General features: G+C 37.9%; 1 protein-coding gene across 18 annotated transcripts in view; it reads left to right on the top strand.

Moving 5' to 3' along the window:
• ZNF215 (zinc finger protein 215) overlaps positions 1-12,804 on the top strand; it is a 25,573-nt gene extending 12,769 nt beyond the window's left edge. For 12 of the 18 annotated variants that reach the window (XM_008514614.2, XM_070626157.1, XM_008514622.2 and 9 more), the window contains 4 exons: positions 3,197-3,285; positions 4,689-4,821; positions 5,148-5,243; positions 11,170-12,804. In XM_008514614.2, coding sequence (XP_008512836.2) covers positions 3,197-3,285; positions 4,689-4,821; positions 5,148-5,243; positions 11,170-12,122 — 1,271 coding nt within the window. In that variant the 3' untranslated portion in view covers positions 12,123-12,804. The remainder of the gene's footprint in view (positions 1-3,196; positions 3,286-4,688; positions 4,822-5,147; positions 5,244-11,169) is intronic. The other 6 variants (XM_070626168.1, XM_070626169.1, XM_070626167.1 and 3 more) reach the window with 1 other exon arrangement.
• Positions 12,805-18,368: the final 5,564 nt, after the last annotated feature.

Here is an 18,368-nt window from a genome sequence, read left to right on the forward strand (position 1 = left end):
AAGAACTAAAACTATAAAATTCATAGAAGAAACAGAGGAGTAAGTCTTAATCACTTTGAATTTGGTGATTGATGCTTAGATATGCCACCAAAAATACAAGCAACAAAAGAAAAACCATGAAAATTAAAACTTTTGTGCATCAAAGGATACTATAAGAAAGTGAGAAGGAAACCTGCAGAATGAGAGAAAATATTTGAAAATCACATCTGATAAAGGCCTAGTATGGGAAAAATATAAAGAACTCTTACAATTCAACAACAAAAAGACATCACAATTTTTAAAATGGGCAAATGACTTGAACAAGTATTTCTCCAAAGAAGATATACAAATGGCCAACAAGCATGGAAATAATTATTCAGCATCATTAGTCATTAGGGAATTTAATGTCAAACCCACAATGAGATAACGCTTGACATCCATTAGGGTGGCTATACTAATAAAAAATAAGTGTTGGTGAGGATGTGGAGAAACTGGAACCCTTATACATTGCTTTTGGGAATGTAATATGGTCCAACTGCTATGGAAAATAGTTGGGTGGTTTCTCAAAAAGTTAAACATGGAATTACTGTATACCTAAGAGAAATGAAAACACGTGTTTACATGAAAACTTGTACATGAATGTTCATAGCAGCATTATTCATAGTAGCCAAAAAGTAGAAACAATCCATATGTTCATCAACTAATGAATGGATAAACAAATAATGGTATATCCATACAGTGGAATATTACTCAGCCATTAAAAGGAATGAAATACTGATACATGCTACAACGTGAATGAACCTCTGAAACATTATGCTAATTTAAAGAAGTCAGACACAAAAGGTCACATATCACATGACTGAATTTATATGAAATTCCCAGAGTATTCAAATCTATAGAGACAGTATGGGAGGGTGGGGAATGGGGAGTGACTCGTTTATGAATATGGGTTACTTTTTGGGCTAATGAAAATGTTCTGAAAGTAGGTACTGGTGATGGTTGCACAACATTGTGAATTTGCTGAAAACCACTGAATTGTATACTTTAAAATGATTAATATGGTGAATTTTATGTGAATTTTACCTCAGTTTTTAAAAAGAATTGATAGATTATTGGATCAAACTAAGATTGGGTGTTAGATTAAAGGACAAGGAATTTGAAGACTCTGAAAAGAGTGCTGGAAGTGATTTGTCTTGAAATCTAAGCTGCAGAGAGAAGAAAGAGACTTCACAAGAGGGATGATAGACTTGAGAAAATTAAAAATTCAATGTACTAGGGTGGAACTTTGATAAAAACTTTGATAAACTAAGAGTAAGAAAGTGAAAATGGAAAGGATAGGAAAATGTAGTTAGGGATTGATTTATTCAATAATTTATTAGAACAATTCTAAGTAACAAGAACCCAAGTACAAAAAAGGAAGTAGCTTGATTCCTGATGGTTATTAAAAATAAGGATGTCAAGGGTTTTCTGGCTGGGTTGTTGGAAAGGTTATCTCTGCCATTGTTACAAGTAACTTATCGTAGGGGCTGGCCCGGTGGGGTAGTGGTTAAGTTCACACACTCTGCTTTGGCTGCCTGGGGTTCACAGGTTCAGATCCAGGCACCACCGTAGTACCACTCATCAAACCATGCTGTGGCAGCATCCCAGATGAAATACACGAAGACAGGCACAGATGTTAGCTCAGCAACAATTTTCCTCAAGCAAAAAAGAGGAAGATTGGCAACAGTTGTTAGCTCAGGACCAATCTTCCTCATGAAAAAAAAAAATTGTAACATTATTGGCAGGATTTGGGGTGGAAAACAACAATGTGAGCCATGTAACCAAAATCTTATTGACCTAGTTCAATTACTTATTTAATGTCTGTCATTCACAATAGACTATAGGCTCTCTGAGGGCAGGCATTTGTGTGCCTCCCACATAAGAGATACTCAGTAAATATGTGTTCAATAAATGAGTGAGTGACAGTTTAGTATATTACAACATCAAGAAGGCCACAGCTGAATGGCATGAACCTCTGAGAAAAATTTTTTGTGTGAGAATAGAAAAATCTTTATGAGGAAGTAGGAATGGGGAGGTATGAGTGTATCAAAACAACTTCTAAGACCATAGGAGTGGAGGATGAAAAGAGGGGGCTTTGATGATCATGGTCAAGGTCCACTTTAGAAGGGAGAAGGAATATTCTATGAACAGCTTGAGACTCTATGAATTTTTCTTGGAATGGAATGAGAGTTTCAGAGAACACAATTGTAAAGGTTCAAGAAGGAGGTCAGCAGGGAAGAAGGGTTACGGAAAGGAAACAGTATTCAGTGAGAGCAATAAATAAGAGAATAGTTGATTGGATGATTTTGCACCTTTTCAGGATATCTCGTATAATTCCAAGAATGACAAGAAGAAGAAACAATGTTGTATTGACTGACCTAGGGATTGTGGACTGAGCAGACTGAGGGCTCAGAAAGTGTTATAAGCCTGAATAAAGTTAACTGACTGTACTCTTTTGGCAGCATTCAAATGGTATGTTGCTGAGAAATTTTGGGGGGTTTTTTTTCAAATTTTGCTTTTAATTACAAAATGGTCTTATAAAATATCCTCTACATTCTTTCTGTTTTTTCTTACTTCACCTCAAATCAATGAAAACTTCTCCATAGACCAGTATTGGTCCATAGTCTGGCATTTAAGGATCACTGGTGTAACTCATGAATCTTGGAGAAACTTTAGGAAAGTGGACCTTGGGGATACTTCTCACCAAAGAGCTGAAGAAGAGAATTGGTTGCCACTGAGATTTTTATGTCCTGAAAGAGTCAGTAGTTCAAGGTGACCAGACTGCCTAAGGCTGTGTATAGTATACACAGAGCAACGAGAGGAGAAGAACCTTGAGTAGAATTCTCCACAATGTGTTTGAGGAGGGGACTGGTTGGATTAAATGTTTTTAGCTCCCAGTAGAATTACAGCCTATGATGGCCAAGCATTACTTTGGCGTTCTCCTCTCTGATCCAGTAGACCTCAGCCCCCTAGTAGAATATCAAATCACTTCTAGAGCTTTTTAAAAATAGAAGATCTGTGCGCTACTCTTGGAGATTCCGATTGCTGGTAGAACCTCACATTACTTTTTCAGAGTTCTAATGATGATTCTAAATCATGATAAAACTACTACTATAATCATTAAAAGTTTCTCCAGGGCCAAAACTTGTCTCCCTCACGTTTCCTTCATCTTTCTCAGATATGCCTTGCAAGGATTCTGTCCTGTTCCAGAAGGGGAGCATCAAGAAGGAGAAGCTGGAAGCTGACTCACTAACAGGCAAATCTCAGGTGAATTAGGATTCCACTCTTTACTGAGATGACTTGTCTTTTCCTTTTTGGTCTTTGAACTTTTGCCAAACATAGTTCCATGTAAGGACATGGGACTGTTATTCTCCCACAGGACATTGGCCCTATTTTAGTTGGTGATACACTCTTTGGAAATATTTAATCTTTGTATATTCTCTGAGCATCTGTTCCCTCAAGATTGTAGACGATAATTGAAGCTATAGAAATAGAGCCTACCCAGAGACTGCTTAGAATTAGAAGTGAAAGGAGCTGAGGGCAGAATCCTGAGCACTGTCATTTAATAGGCAGGAGCAGAAGAAACTTCAAAGGATGCTGGAATGAAAGACCCAAAGTGGAAAAGGAAGTCCAGGAAAATATGATGTCACTGAAAGCAAAGGATGAGAATATTTCAAGGAGAAATCTTGTAAAAGTTCAAGAAAATTCAGCTTGAGTAGCTTCTATTCACCTATTTGTGGAGATGCTAACATTCATGGGACTAGAAGCCAGGTTGCAGAGGGTTGAGGAAGGAGAAGAATGTGAGGAAGTAGGCAAAACGAATGTAGACAATTTATTCACACAGATTTGTCTCTGAAGGATAGGAAAGGAAGACACTTGGATATTTCACTGTGACTGAGGGTGCCAATAATGACAAGGTTGAGAAAGCTGGAGAGAGAAGTGCAACAACTGATGGTGTGAGGGCCCTTATAACAAATATTTATGCAGTGCCTAATTTGCCAGACACCTTTCTCAGTGCTGGGAATATGATGGTAAACAGAAAAATCCCTGCCTTTGTGGAAATTACCTCCTACTGGAGGTAGGCAGGCAAACACAAACAAATGAGATCATTGCAGATAGTAATAATTAGAACAAAGAATTGAAAGAAACAGTGCAGTAGAAACTGATTAGGAGGATGGCTACTTGGGATAATTAGGTAAGGCCTATCTGACAGGGTGGCACTGGGCAGTGACACCTGAATGATAAAGAGTTAGCAGGTCACATCTCTCAATTAGAGAAAATGCCTTACCTCTTCTATTAGCACAGCCTAAATCTTGATTACAGATTTCCCTCAAATCTACTTTAAACTCTTCCTGTTCTGAACTCCTTTTATGTAAATTGTTTGTACCACTCTAATTTTTTTGTTCCACAATTATTCCATTTTTCTCTTCAACCAACATGTAAGCTAATCTGGAGTTAGGACTGCACTTCCTTTTCCTTTTGCAGCCCTCACAGAGTACCAAGTTGATAGGCCCCTAATACAACTTGATTTTCATCACTTAGATCTCCAAACATTGTCCTATCAATTTCTTGTATGTTCTGGCCACCTACCCTATTCCTTCCAAATTCATTTCTCCTCTGGGAATATTTTTGGGAGTGACTTTTGAATAAAAAGGAACTTAATGTTTTAGGAACCGGTGACATTCAAAGATGTGGTTGTGGAATTCAGCGAGGAAGAGTGGGGGCAGCTGGACCCTGCTGTAAAGAACCTGTACAGGGATGTGATGCTGGAGAACTATAGAAACCTGAATTCACTGCGTAAAGGTGGCTTCTACGTATTTACCTATCTGCCCATTAGTAGTCTCTTCATCTACTGTTAAAAACTGTAGGACTGCTTAAGTGGTTAAGGGCACTTGGGTTTGGGTTCAGGTTTCCTAATATCCTTTGGGCACGATAGCAGATTTTCCTGCTGTATCTGCTTGAAAGTCCTTTCTGATGTAGTTAGAAATACACAGGTCCGTGGTAGTCTCTGGCTTTATCTTTCCACAGCTCTTTAGACTACTACGTTGGGATGGAATGCTCTTCCCTATAAAAATGTCTGAAGTGTCATGTTTGTTTGTTCTTGTTGTTTTCATTTTCCCCCTGAACAGACCATCTACTTTCCAAACCTGTTGAGATGTCCAAGTTGGAGAGTAAGAAAAAAAGATGGATAATGGAGAGAGAAATCCCAAGAGCAACCATTTTTGGTAAGAGCCAGACAGATGTGAGGCATTTGTAAGAAGTTTCTGTTTGTTAAACACACAATGTATAACTCAGGCTTTGAGTTGATAATTGGGGAGGTGACAACAGAACCACCTAAACTTTGAAGAAAAAAAGTCATCATTGCTTTTTATTCCCACATTCTTTTTCTTCTCTGGATAGACAAAATAGTGCTGTCAGTAGGAGTACAGACACTTAAAGCTGCTTGGCCCCTCTGCTAGTTTCCTCCTCTGTGACAGTTAATAATAGTGTCTCCCTCCACCTTACTGTTAGGGTTGAACGAGTTGAAATTTGTAACACACTTAGGACAGTGCCTGGCACGAGGTAAGTGCTGTATAAACAAACATTAGCAACATAATATTAAATGATAGTCTTTCTTTTAAAGAAAAGAGAAACCCTGCTTTATCCTGGAGAGGCTTCAGTAAGCCTCCATTTTTCCTTCTTTTACTATAGAACTCCTTAACTTGCACTTCAACTTCCTACCTCCTCATAATCTCTATTAACGTTTTGTTTGTGAGGGATTATAATTTATTGTGGGCTTAATATAAATGTTAGTAAGTATAGAAAAGTATGGAGAGGAATATAACTCCCCCCATTACCTCACTACCAAGAGCTGTGCAGCATTAACATGTGGTTTGTTTTCTTAGCCATTTTCTTTCTTTGTGACGATGTGTCTTTGTGAAGATCTTTTTCCAAAGTCGGGGTCATCAGGAATATGTCATTATATATTTTACTCTTCTCACCTAATATGATATCATGCGTATTTACCTATTTTACTAAATAGTCTGTGAAAATGTGGTTTCTGATTCACATATAACATTCCATCTCATACATGTATCCATATATTTAACCATCCCCCCCACCAAGTGTTGGACATTTAGGTTGCAGCCAATTTTTCAGGTATATCTGATGACTGCCATAGGACACCTTGTTAGAAGAGGAACTTCACCATCGGAGGGTATAAATATATTTAACCGTCTAGTTACATTATGCTACATTGTCTACAGAAAGGTTATACCAATTCATACTCTCAGTAGTAATGACAGTATTATTATCTCTTTATTTATTATTATCACCCTAGCAAACACTGGGTATTGTTTACCTGAAATCTTTGTTAATTTGATAGGCAGATTATTCTGTTTCTTCCTTTCTGAGGTAAATCCTGCGCATCAATTATCCTTTGGATCTCCTTTCTCCCTGCTCTTTCACTTATGTTTTCACCATTTCTGCCCCATCTTCCCATTAGCTTTTTAACATTTTCAAGTCATTACTGATTTTTAAAAGTTTTCTCTCAATCCCACATCCTCTTCTATGACTCTTTCTTACCTCTTCTTTATAGCCAAACTTAAGATATTTTACACTCACTTTTCTCATTTCCTCATGTTTTAGTCCTCAACCCCTTTGAATTTAGCCCTTAACCCAAATATTCATCTGAAACAGTCCTCGCTAAGGTCATTAATGACTTTATTGTAGCAAACTCCAGTGGACATTTTTTCATTCCTTGTCTCACTTGCCTTCTCACCACCAAGTGGCACTGTTACCTGTTCCTCATTCTTAAAATGCTCTTAGGTTCTTGTAATACTTTCAGTTTTCCTCTTCTTTCTGGCTATTCTATTTCTGTTGCAGGTTTATCTTTCTCTAGCTATCCAAATTTCATAAATTTCCGAGTTTCTTCAGCATTTGATCTCATTTTGTCTTCTCTGACTCTGTATTTTCTTCCCTAGGTTGTCACATCCACAGTTAGAACTTCACTTATCACGCATCAACAGATGAATTACAAATTTATATCCCAGCTCAGGCTTCTTCTCCGAACTGAAAATTTATATGCACATAACATTTCTCTTGGATGTCTTAAAGATTCCTTAAATTCCATTAAACCAAAGTCATGATCTTTTCCTTTCCCATCTTCTTTCATTGTTCCCTAGCTGAGTGAACTGCCGTCCAGCCAGTTATGCAAGTGTAGTTTAAGTATTATCCTTGACACAACTTCTTCTCCTTCACCTGTCTAAATTTGTTTTTATTTTAACTTCCTAAATCTCTCTTGCATGTCCCCATTTCTCTCCATCTGCAGTGTTACTACCCTAGTCCCTATATTATCATCTCTCACCTGAACTATCACCATAGTGGTTTTTTTTTTTAAATCTTCTCTTTGCTATTTTTTTTTTTTTTTGAGGAAGATTAGCCCTGAGCTAACTACTGCAATCCTCCTCTTTTTGCTGAGGAAGACTGGCCCTGAGCTAACATCCATGCCCATCTTCCTCTACTTTATATGTGGGACGCCTACCACAGCATGGCGTTCCAAGCGGTGCCATGTCCGCACCTGGGATTGAACCAGCAAACCCCGGGCAGCCGAGAAGCAGAATGTGCAAACTTAACCACTGCGCCGCCAGGCCAGCCCCTCACCATAGTCTCTTAATTTATCATCATAAAAGGTCTTGGCATGCCACTTGGCTCTATCTTTTTTTCCCCAACTTCAGTGTTTGAGCCATGCTGCAATCAAAGAGATCAAATTTTGTCATGTACTTGCTTAAATCACTGTCCTGATCTCAGTTTTGTTTACTTGACAACCTGCTTCTCCATCGTCTCACACTACGTCTTCCCCTTAGTCTTTGCACTTGAACCACACTGATCTACTTTCAGTCAGTCAGTATCAAATACGTTTAGCATCTACTGTGTCCTGAGCACTCTGATAGGTGCTGGGGTAATGCAGAGAAGAGACAGTTCCATAGGAAGCACAGTCTAGTTGTCCCTGAGTGTGGCTTGCCCTCTCCCCTCACAGGACCTCTGTACATGCTGTTTCTTTACATAAAATGCTCTTTCTCCTGCTCTTTGCCTAGTTGACTCCTAGTCTTCCTTCAGATCTCAAATAGGTCCACATTTCCCCAGGCAAGACTTTCTTGACTCAGTTAGTTTTTTCTGTTACGTACACCCATAGCACCATATTCTTCTCCTTTTAGCATTTAACACAATGGTATTTCCCATGTATGTGTGTGAATCTTTGTCTCCCACACTGGGCTTTATGTTCCTTGAGGGTAGGGACCATGTCTCTTTTTGCCTTATCTTTATATCTCCAGCCCTTTGCACATATATAGGAACCCAATAAAAAAAGGATAGATAGTTGATTATGAGAAAGGTAAAAATTATTTCATCTGTTTTGGTCACTTGTGATTCAGTAAATGGTTATTTTATGTCCTTTATCTATTAAAACTTTGGAGGTTTTTAAGTAATATATTAAGATCTTACGTAAATTGTCACTATTGACCACAGTTGAGGCAAATGAGGTACTCTGAGGTTTTTAAATTATTTATGGTGTCTGCCATACATATTTTTAAAATTTATGTTACAGATATCTTCCCCCATTGCTTGATACCTGTTAATTTTACATAAGAATTTTTCCATCCCCCAACCAAGAAACATATTTCCTGATTTTATTCTAATTTCATTATTTAAATAAAATACTTTAATCAATCTGGAATTTACTTCAGTAAATGTAATTTATTTTCCCAGTTAATGGATTGTAGTGGATTAAAGAATACTTATTACCATAATTATTTAATATTGACCTGAAAGACTTAACCATGAAAAATAAATGAAACAAATGAGAGATTTAATAGAAGAGAAAAAAACGTTATTTTCAAATAACTGTCTACTTAGAAAATGCAAGAGACTCATTATCAAAACTATTATATCTGTTAAGAGTTTTGTAAGATGACCAAATATAAAACAAAAATATTAGTAGCTTTCTTACATATTAGAACTAAGTGACTTGAAAATAACAAAATCATGGAAGTGATTTTAAAAAAACAAGGAAGTTACATGAAAAATGAGTTGTACAAAATGAGAACAACAACAAAGATTATTTAGGGAAATACAAATTAGGAATTTTGTCATTCAGTAAATACTCCTGGCACAATTACTGTTTTGGTTATCTGTTGCTTCTAACGAATCACTCCAAAGCTTAGTGACTTAAAACTGCAATCATTTTATTAATTTTCACAATTTTGTGAGTTGACTTAGGAATTCTTACTCTCCATATGGTGTTGGCTGAGGATGCAGCGTTTGACTGGGATAGAATGGTCAAGATGGCTCATTTGAGGGATAGAAGTTGATGCTGGCTGTAACTGGGAACTAAGCTTGTCCTATGAACCCGAGCCCCTATATATGGCCTTTCCTCATCTCCTCAGTCTCCTAAAGGCTAGGCCCAGAAGTGGCATAGTATCACTTTTGCCACATTCTGTTGGCTGAGTTGTCACAGGATCAGCCCAGATTCAAGGGGAAGAAAAATAGACTATTCTCTATGGGGAGAGTGTCAAAGAATGTGCAGCCATTTTGATCTATAGTCTGTCCTCTGGCCAGAAATTATCTGTTTCCCCCTTGTTAAATACATTTACTCTCTCCTAATACCTCATCTTAGATGGCATCAAGCTTGAAGCCCAAGATCCCATCATCTAAATTAGGTCCAGGTTGGGAAGAGGTTCCTCTCTCTCTGAAGGCGTATGAATTAGAAGGACAAGTCATCTGCCCCCACACATTCAGGATACAGTGGTGAGCAGAGGCAGGAAAACTATAATCAATACTCCCATTATATTCCCAGGTTCCACCCCAGGAGATTCTGATTTAACAGCCTAGTTTTCAGCTTGGGTATTGTACAGACAAATGATAATTTCTGCTAGAAATTAGACTAAACCAGGCCAAACTGATAGTTTCTTGATGAAGTTAGATGTATCAGTGGGGCCACTTTAAGGTAAGAGTCATTTCATAAAATAAAATAATAGTATTTAAGGACAGATTATATATAAGAGATAAAGAGCAGTGGTTATTCAAGATCTCTTCATGAACTCTAGTGTAAATATGAGAACAACAGTGACTCAACAAAAATGAAGACATTGAGGGAAGTTCTTCCCACATGGAAGATGATATTCTCAGGCTCTCATTCGTTGAGTTGGAAGAGAGTAGTAGGGTAGTCAAGTGGAGATGTCCAGGAGACTGGTAAAAACAAGGGTCAATAATATATGAAGATGTGATTTGGCTACCAATAAAGTTTAGAAGATAAAATCATTAGATGTACCTGAAATTATGTGGAAAAGGAGAAAGGGCAGGCAGTAAAATTTAATTTTTTTTAAGTTGCTAGAATACATAGTATACTGGGCATGTTTATACAGAAGCTAAATGAGAAAGGAATTTTGAGAAGGGAAGCAGAACATTATTAAATGAAACAAACTGAAGACAGGTGAAAAGAGAATCTAACCTTAATCAGAACAGGTGAAATTTTGAGTTCTAGGAAATACGGAGAAAAATATCATAGCACTGTTAAATCAGGAGTGGTTTTGAGCCCAGACAAAGGATAATTTCCCTGCTACCTTATATTACAGTTTTTTCTCCCTTTGTTCAAAAAGGAATAATTGCAGCTATATAGAAAATAGAGGCACTAAGATTGCAACTCTGCTTTTAGCTGGTTAAGGTATGGTGCCTGTAAGTATAGGCATGTTCCTAAAGATGTGGTTAAATTGGTATTTTAGAAGGGCTTATTTATTATTGGTGAGCAACTTTGGTTAAAAGAGCATGCTGGAGAAAGGAACATTAGGCATAATCTTCACAGACTATAAGCACCAGTGATAGTCTGAACTGTGAAATGCCACACATCCCAGTTCATGTGCTGATGTTTTACCCAAGCCCTATGTATTCTCCTTAGTATTCCTGAATAGCTCTCCTCATATTTTATGATCTCCTAACCCCCTTTTTATTTTTATTCCATTTATAAATTCTATAATTCTTTTCTAACCTTGTCTCACATTCCTATTCTGTATTTAAAACCCATATAATATGCATATACTCTGATATGGTTTAGTCTCCTTTTCCTAATTAAACAATTTCCCTTCTTCTAGTTCATGGAATTTTTTTATTTCTTTTTAGATAGAGAGACAATTTCGGAAAACCAAGATTCTGTTCCAAAGCAGAGAATTTCTAGAGAAGAACCATCCCATGGAGTGATTATGACAAGACTGACCAAAAGTGGACACCCTTCTTTAGATGGTTGGAGAAGTGACGATTGGTTATATAGGAACCAGGACCACTGGGATGTAAATTTACCACGTGAATCTTTCATTTACAAAACAACCTACAATGAGGAGGGAGACTTTGAATCTAGTGAAAGTAAGAAAAGCTCTGATGTTCTATCAGTTAACTCAATTTTTGATACGCAACAGGGAATTCCTATGAGAAAGGGGCCCCCAAAGTGTGGTAAGTTTAAAACTAACTTCAAATTTAATTTAGACTCAGTAGGTAAGCAACATTTAGAGTATAATGAATCTGAGAATGCCTTGAGCCTGAGTACAGATATTCACCACCCAAAAGGTCATACCACAATGAATTCCTATGAATGCTGTCAGTGTGGGAAAGCCTTCAGCCGGAGTTCATCCCTTGTTCGACATCAAATCATTCACACTGGAGAGAAACCCTATAAATGCTGTGAATGTGGGAGATTCTTCAACCGACGTTCAAACCTTACTAAGCATCAAAAAATTCATACTGAAGCAAAGGCCTATGAAGGCAATAAATTTGGAGAAGCCTTTAGTAAGAGTGAAGACAGTAATAAAAATCCAAAACTGCATTCTGGAGATAATCCCTATGAATGTAACTGTGGAAAATCCTTCAGCAGGAGCTCCTCACTTATTCGACATCAAATGATTCATACAGGAGAAAAACCATTCAAATGTAAGGAATGTGAGAAAACCTTCAATAGGAGTTCAAACCTTAAAAAACACCAGAAACTTCATAGTTATAGGGCAACTCAAGAGAAGTCCTATAACAGAAAGAAATTTGGGATTAGCTTCAGTCGGAGTGCAGAACTCATTCAGCATCCATGAATTTATGCTGGAAGGAATCCTATGAATGTAGTAAATGGAATAAAATATTTGTCAGAGATTATTCTTTAATTGATATGACAGAATTAATATTTGAGAGTAAACTGTCGGAGCTTTTCCCAGCTCCCAAGGCCACAAGGGCTTGGAGACAAATGTATTACCAAACAAGTGTTTGTCTGTCATTATTCTGATACCCAATACTGTCATCTCTCCCTACTTCATAAATGGGACCTATGGTATACTTATATTCACCTGATCTATTGATGAAGTAGATATTAAGGAGGAGCCATGCAATACCCTTGGAATTGATATTTAACGAAACTCACACTTCAAACTGGCAGTCCTCGTAAGGTCACAAGAAACCAGGAGCTCACAAGAATATAGGCTACTGCTAAGGACTGAATTCTCTCTGAATTAAGGGCAAAGACCACAGTGACAGCCAATTAGTCCACTCCTGATAATATCCTTGTTTCTCCTGCTGCTAAGTGGGGACTAGAATTGGAAGAAGGTTATCAACTGCAGTGGGAAGTGGGTGTGGTGGTGGTAATCTACATGTATTCCTCAATATCTGCATTTTTTTAAAGTACTCTTTGGGATCTAGGCTGGAGAGACATCCATTGCCTAGGTGTATCATTTGTCCCAAACATTAAAGGATCAATAAAGTTTCCTAAAAGTCTGTGCACCAGACCTGCCTCTTGCTACTTCTAAGCTACTTCAGGATCCCAAAGGGTTCTTGAGCAAAGATGCTTATCTTAACTCTGCCCAAAAAGATTCATACTGGAGACATTTCTAGTGAATGATGTTGGTGGCTCTTTGTCAGAGCTCATACCTTATGCAAAAGCAGAAAAGGTATACTGGATTGAACCTCTATGATGAGTTGTTAAATGTGGAAAATTCTGTGTTCATTTGTTCATCCTTTGCATCACAAGTTGTATTCTTTAGGTCAAAACCCTATACAAATAATTGTTATGAAAATTCATATAAACATAAGGAAACTTGTAGAGCATCCTAACAGGAGAAAAACACTCTGAATGTAAGAAGTTCTTGATGCATATAGTTCAGTCATTCATCAAATGAATTCTGGCGTTCTCATTTTAGGTGTTCTGAATGTAATAGTTCACGTTTTTATATAAGTGATTTTCTTTTGCATGGTTGAAAGATAAAAGTACTCTTTTCATTTTTTATCTTTTTTCAACAGCTAGCTATTTGGGGAAAAGTAAGATGCTTATTTTTTTTCTCCTAAGCTTTCTAAAAAATAAAAAGTTTATTTTTTGAAACATATGTAGCTTCAAAAAATACGTCTTCAGAGTGCATTTAAAATTTAATTTTTGCAGAATATTTACAGCCAATTAACATTTTCCCCCAGCCGTTTTCCATAAACCTACTTATTTAATTTGAGTTGTACTGTGTGCATTCAAGGGTAGATATCTAAGCTGAAACATGAAGAGTGAGTGGAAATTAGATTGTGTGTGTTGGAGGGTGAGAATGTTAGAGGTGAAAAAGGAGAAATGAGTACAAAGCTACAGAGGAATGAGGGCATGATACCAAGAAACAGAAGTCCACTGGCTGGAATATGGCACTGGAATAGAATGGAGCAGGAATACAGAGAGGTGAAGCTAGAGAGAGTCAAAGGCCAGATCGTGAAAGGCCTTGTAAGCCACCTTTGAAGTCTTGACTTTATCCTAAAGGTAATGGCAAAAAATAAAATTCTGATCTCCACAATTATTCAGTGCTTTGAAAGTGCTAATTGAAATAGAGAAGAAAAATAAATGTAAATTGGAAAGGAGAAAGTCGTTTGCTGATGATATAGTAAACCATCAGGACAACCTAAGAAAATTAACGAAAAACTTAGATTTAATAAGTGAATTCAGATATACTAGATATACCCTACTTCCCTCAAAAACTACCTGGATAAATGGAGAGATCTTGATGAGAAAACTATTCTAGATATGTTGAATTTTCCCATATTAAACTATTTAAAAAATTCTAATCCAGTATTTCATTGGGAAGATTATTTCACAAAGTGATTATAAAGTTTATTTTGTAGAAGTAAGCTAAAATAGCTATGAACGTTTTTGTGTGTGTGTACGTGTGAGGAACATTGGCCTTGAGCTAACATCTGTTGCCAATCTTCCTCTTCTTGCTAGAGGAAAATTTTCACTGAGCTAACATCTATGCCAGTCTTCCCTTATTTCATGTGAAGTGTTGCCACAGTGTGGCTTGACCAGCAGTGCGAGGTCTGCGCCCAGGATCCGAACCTGCGAACCCCAGACTGCTGAAGCAGAGCATGCAAACTTAACCACTACTGAGCCAGCCCTGCTATGAACATTTTATTAGAGGGAGAGTAATAATCTTACTACTATACTAGTTATATAGTATAGTCCTAACCTAGGAATTGACATCTCTGGGACAGAATTGATTGTAACTAGACCTAGATGTTTATAAGAATTTAGCATATAAATTGTCACTTCAGATTGGTGTAGAAAAAATATATTACATATATATCATTGCAGATGCATTAAACATGAATATATAGGTTGATGTTAAAAGCAAAAATAAAAAGCTGAACATCTATAGAAAATAGTATAAAAATTAACTGTCAGTTCATGAAAAAAGGAAAATACTGTTTTCACTAAGCAAAACAAGTTAGAAAGATAACATTTGGGGCTGATAGACATCATATGAAAGGAATAATAACACAATTTTAGCAGGACTGTCAACAAATGGTAACTCATAACCACTAATGGGAACGAAAATAATGACTACCTTCCTGGAAAGGCAATTTGACAACATGTATCAAGAGCCTTTAAAAAGTCAGTACGCAGGGGCCCATTAGGTGGCATAGTGGTTAAGTTCACGTGCTCTGCTTCTGCAGCCTGGAGTTTGTGGGTTCGGATACTAGGCACAGACCTAGCACTGCTTGTCAGGCCACGCTGTGTCAGCATCCCACATAAAAAATATAGAGGAAGATTGGCACAGGTGTTAGCTCAGCAACAATCTTCCTCAAGCAAAATAAGGAGGATTGGCAACAGATGTTAGCTCAGGGCCAATCTTACCAAAAAAGAAAAAAAAAAAAAAAGATCATTACACAGAACACAGAGGGGAACAGAGTTAAGAACTCAAAAACCTAAAGTATCATCCCCAAAGGGCAGCACAGAATGCACAGTCTACAAAAGGAAACAGCAAAGAGTTTTGCAGAAAGGGCCAGGCATCCAGCCTACAATGAGAGGGAGGAGGTAACTGCAGGCCTCAACCTGGGAGCAAAAAAATAAGTATGGTTCAAGAACCATCAGACCCTCAGCAGCGACAACAATCACTGAGGGACTGGGTCACAGAGGGCCTATGTCAGGGATGAGGAGGTAGTAGACCCATCACCCAGGCTCTCTTACCTTTACGTAAATATATCAATGAGCATATTAATAGGCTGTCCGTCTATTTCACGTTTAGGGAGCTGTGATCAAGGTGTCATCAGCACAGATTACTCTGGATCAAAACATTCTGATTACTCCTCCACTCCTGTAACTTATTGTGGTAATTATGATACTTTGTCTCTGACACAAGCCCCCCTCTGGCCTCTGCCGCTCCTGAATTGTATAATTACCATTAAGATCAAGAAATCCGCTTCAATTGTGGCAGTTTTCACCATCTTCAGCCTACATAAAACAGACACTACAAAGTGCTTCAAGAATGCTTTTGCTTGTCTTTCAAAACATCTCTTAACTCTGGTGACGAGAGTAATAATAAATCTCTCCCAATAGTCCATCACCCTGCACCTCTGAATACCTTTCTCTATGGTATATGAGAAGTCATGTTATTAGAAGTAGGTCAAGTGTGAGTCCAGGCTTTAATTAGCTAACTCAATAGGTTGCTCTTTCTGCTGCTCAAGGTAACACATTAAATCCCAGGTGCCAGAGATGTTTGCACCCATGACAATGAATTCAACCCAAATGTAAGTTATATTTGGTCCATCTTAGAATCTACTCCCACACTCGCTCCCCAGGTTCTTGCTAATACAATTACTGAGGTCTTGTAATTCTTACGGTAATAGATATCTCCTCTAGGAGCAGGGAATGCTTGCATTTTTTCTGTGAGGGTTATGTTGGGTCTAAGTCTCATTACAGGCCTGGAGCCAATGATGGTGGTGGGGATGGGTAATGAAGAGATTTGATATCAGCTTGTGAGGCAAATGTCCCAGGTGTAGTCAGGAATAAGCTTTAATGGAGAGAGGGTTTGACACCCTCAAACAAGTGGATAAGGATATCATTTTCATTGACAAGAAAGGTCCAGAGGAATGGAGTGGGCATGTCCTTAGCCTTACCGATGTCCACCCAGATGCCTTATCCAATGGTCTTCACCAATTCTCTTATATCTCTGACCAGGTTATGTATTTAATTGGTGCTGCAATTCTGCAGCTGTTTCAGTCAGAGTGTTTCAGGCCTCAGCTGTTTGCCTTGTAGCCATTGAAAATGAGGAACTATTTCAAAACTGCTGTAAGGCCCTTTAGGTTATTCTTTTCTGTTTCTTAATTGTATGCCCACATTTCTTGGTTGCTCATTCCCTGTGTTCATTCTCTAAGGTGACAGGAGAATCCAGATGGCTTCAAATCTTTAAAATCATTATTTTCATCATAGCAACTGGGTACCATAGTCACTTGATCTCTCAAAACCTTGCCCTCCCCCTGCACTTTTATTCAATTCTATCACCAGTGACAATCTGAGAAATCTCGATGCTCTCAAATTCTATTTTCCCTCCAGCAAGGAGGTATCCCTGGGCTCCTCCCAGTAACCTAATCCTGAATCCCATTTAGAGGGTCTATTTTCTAGGACCACTTTGGTCTCAAGAATTACTTTAGTCTAGGTCCCAACAGGATACAGATGTCATACCTAATTTTAGAATAATTTAATAATGGCATAAGGATAAGGGACTATTTAAAGAGGTGTGGGCAGATTTGGGGGAAACCACAAGAAATAGGGAAGCACTGCAGAGATAGTAGCAAGGAGGTGTTTTATCCCCAGGCCTGAAGAGGCAAGAGAAAGGAGCCATCACTAGAAACTAGAAAGAAAGGGTCATGTAAAGAAGGCCCTTTGGTAAGAGTTGTGATGTCAGATCTAGAAGAACAGGCAGTCAAAATCAACCTTCCAGCCTTGTCAGGGCTCCCCATTGGCCAAACCTAGTCAAAGCCAGAGGGCTAGGGAGCCTCTTGATATAGTCCATTCAGGACAGCCTCCCAGTGTTGGAGAAGGGTAGGGAGTGAATCTAGAAAGGCAAATAGAAGATATCTGGTACAAGATCCAAAATAATCTGATGAGGGATTTTAATGAACCGTAGTCCTCCTGGATATATCTATGATTCATATCCTTGGAAGTCCAAATCTCCTTGAACTGATATCTATAACCAATTAGATCATCTATAGCATAAGTAGAAGTTTTTTTTTTAAATTGAGATATAATTGACGTATTAGCTTCAGATGTACAACATAATGATTCAATATCTGTATACATTGTGAAATGATCACCACAATACTCAGTTAACCTTCATTACCACACAACGTTACCTATCTTTTTTCTTATGATGAGAACCTTTAAGATTTACTCTCTTAGCAACTTTCAAACATACAATACCGTGTTATCAACCATAGTCACCATGCTATACATTACAACCCCAAGACTTATTTTATAACTGAAAGTTTGTACCTTTTGACCACATTCACCCATTTTTCCCACCTGCACACCTTACCTCTGGCAAACACCAATCTGTTCTCTGTATCTATGAAAATTTGGGGTGGTTTTTTGGGGGGGAGAGGCTTAGAAATTCCACAATAAGTGAGATGATACAGTATTTGTCTTTCTCTGTCTTATTTCACTTAGCATAATACCCTCCAGGTTCATCCATCTTGTCACAAATGGCAGGATTTCCCTCTTTTATGGGTGAATAATATTCCTGTGTGTGTGTGTGTGTATGTGTGTGTATACCACATCTTTATCCATTCATCCATTGATGGACACTTAGGTTGTTTCCATGTCTTTACTATTGTAAATAACGCTGCAATGAACATGGGAGTGCAGATACCATTTCAACTTAGTGCTTTTGTTTCCCTCAGATAAATACCCAAAGTGGAATTGCTGGATCATACAGTAGCTCTATTTTTAATTTTTTGAGGAAACTCCAGACTGTTTTCCAAAGTGGCTGCACCAGTTTACATTCCCACCAACAGTGCATAAGTGCTCCCTTTTCTCCACATCCTCAGCA

Source organism: Equus przewalskii, chromosome 6, assembly GCF_037783145.1.
Source record: "Equus przewalskii isolate Varuska chromosome 6, EquPr2, whole genome shotgun sequence".
Lineage (NCBI taxonomy): Eukaryota > Metazoa > Chordata > Mammalia > Perissodactyla > Equidae > Equus > Equus przewalskii.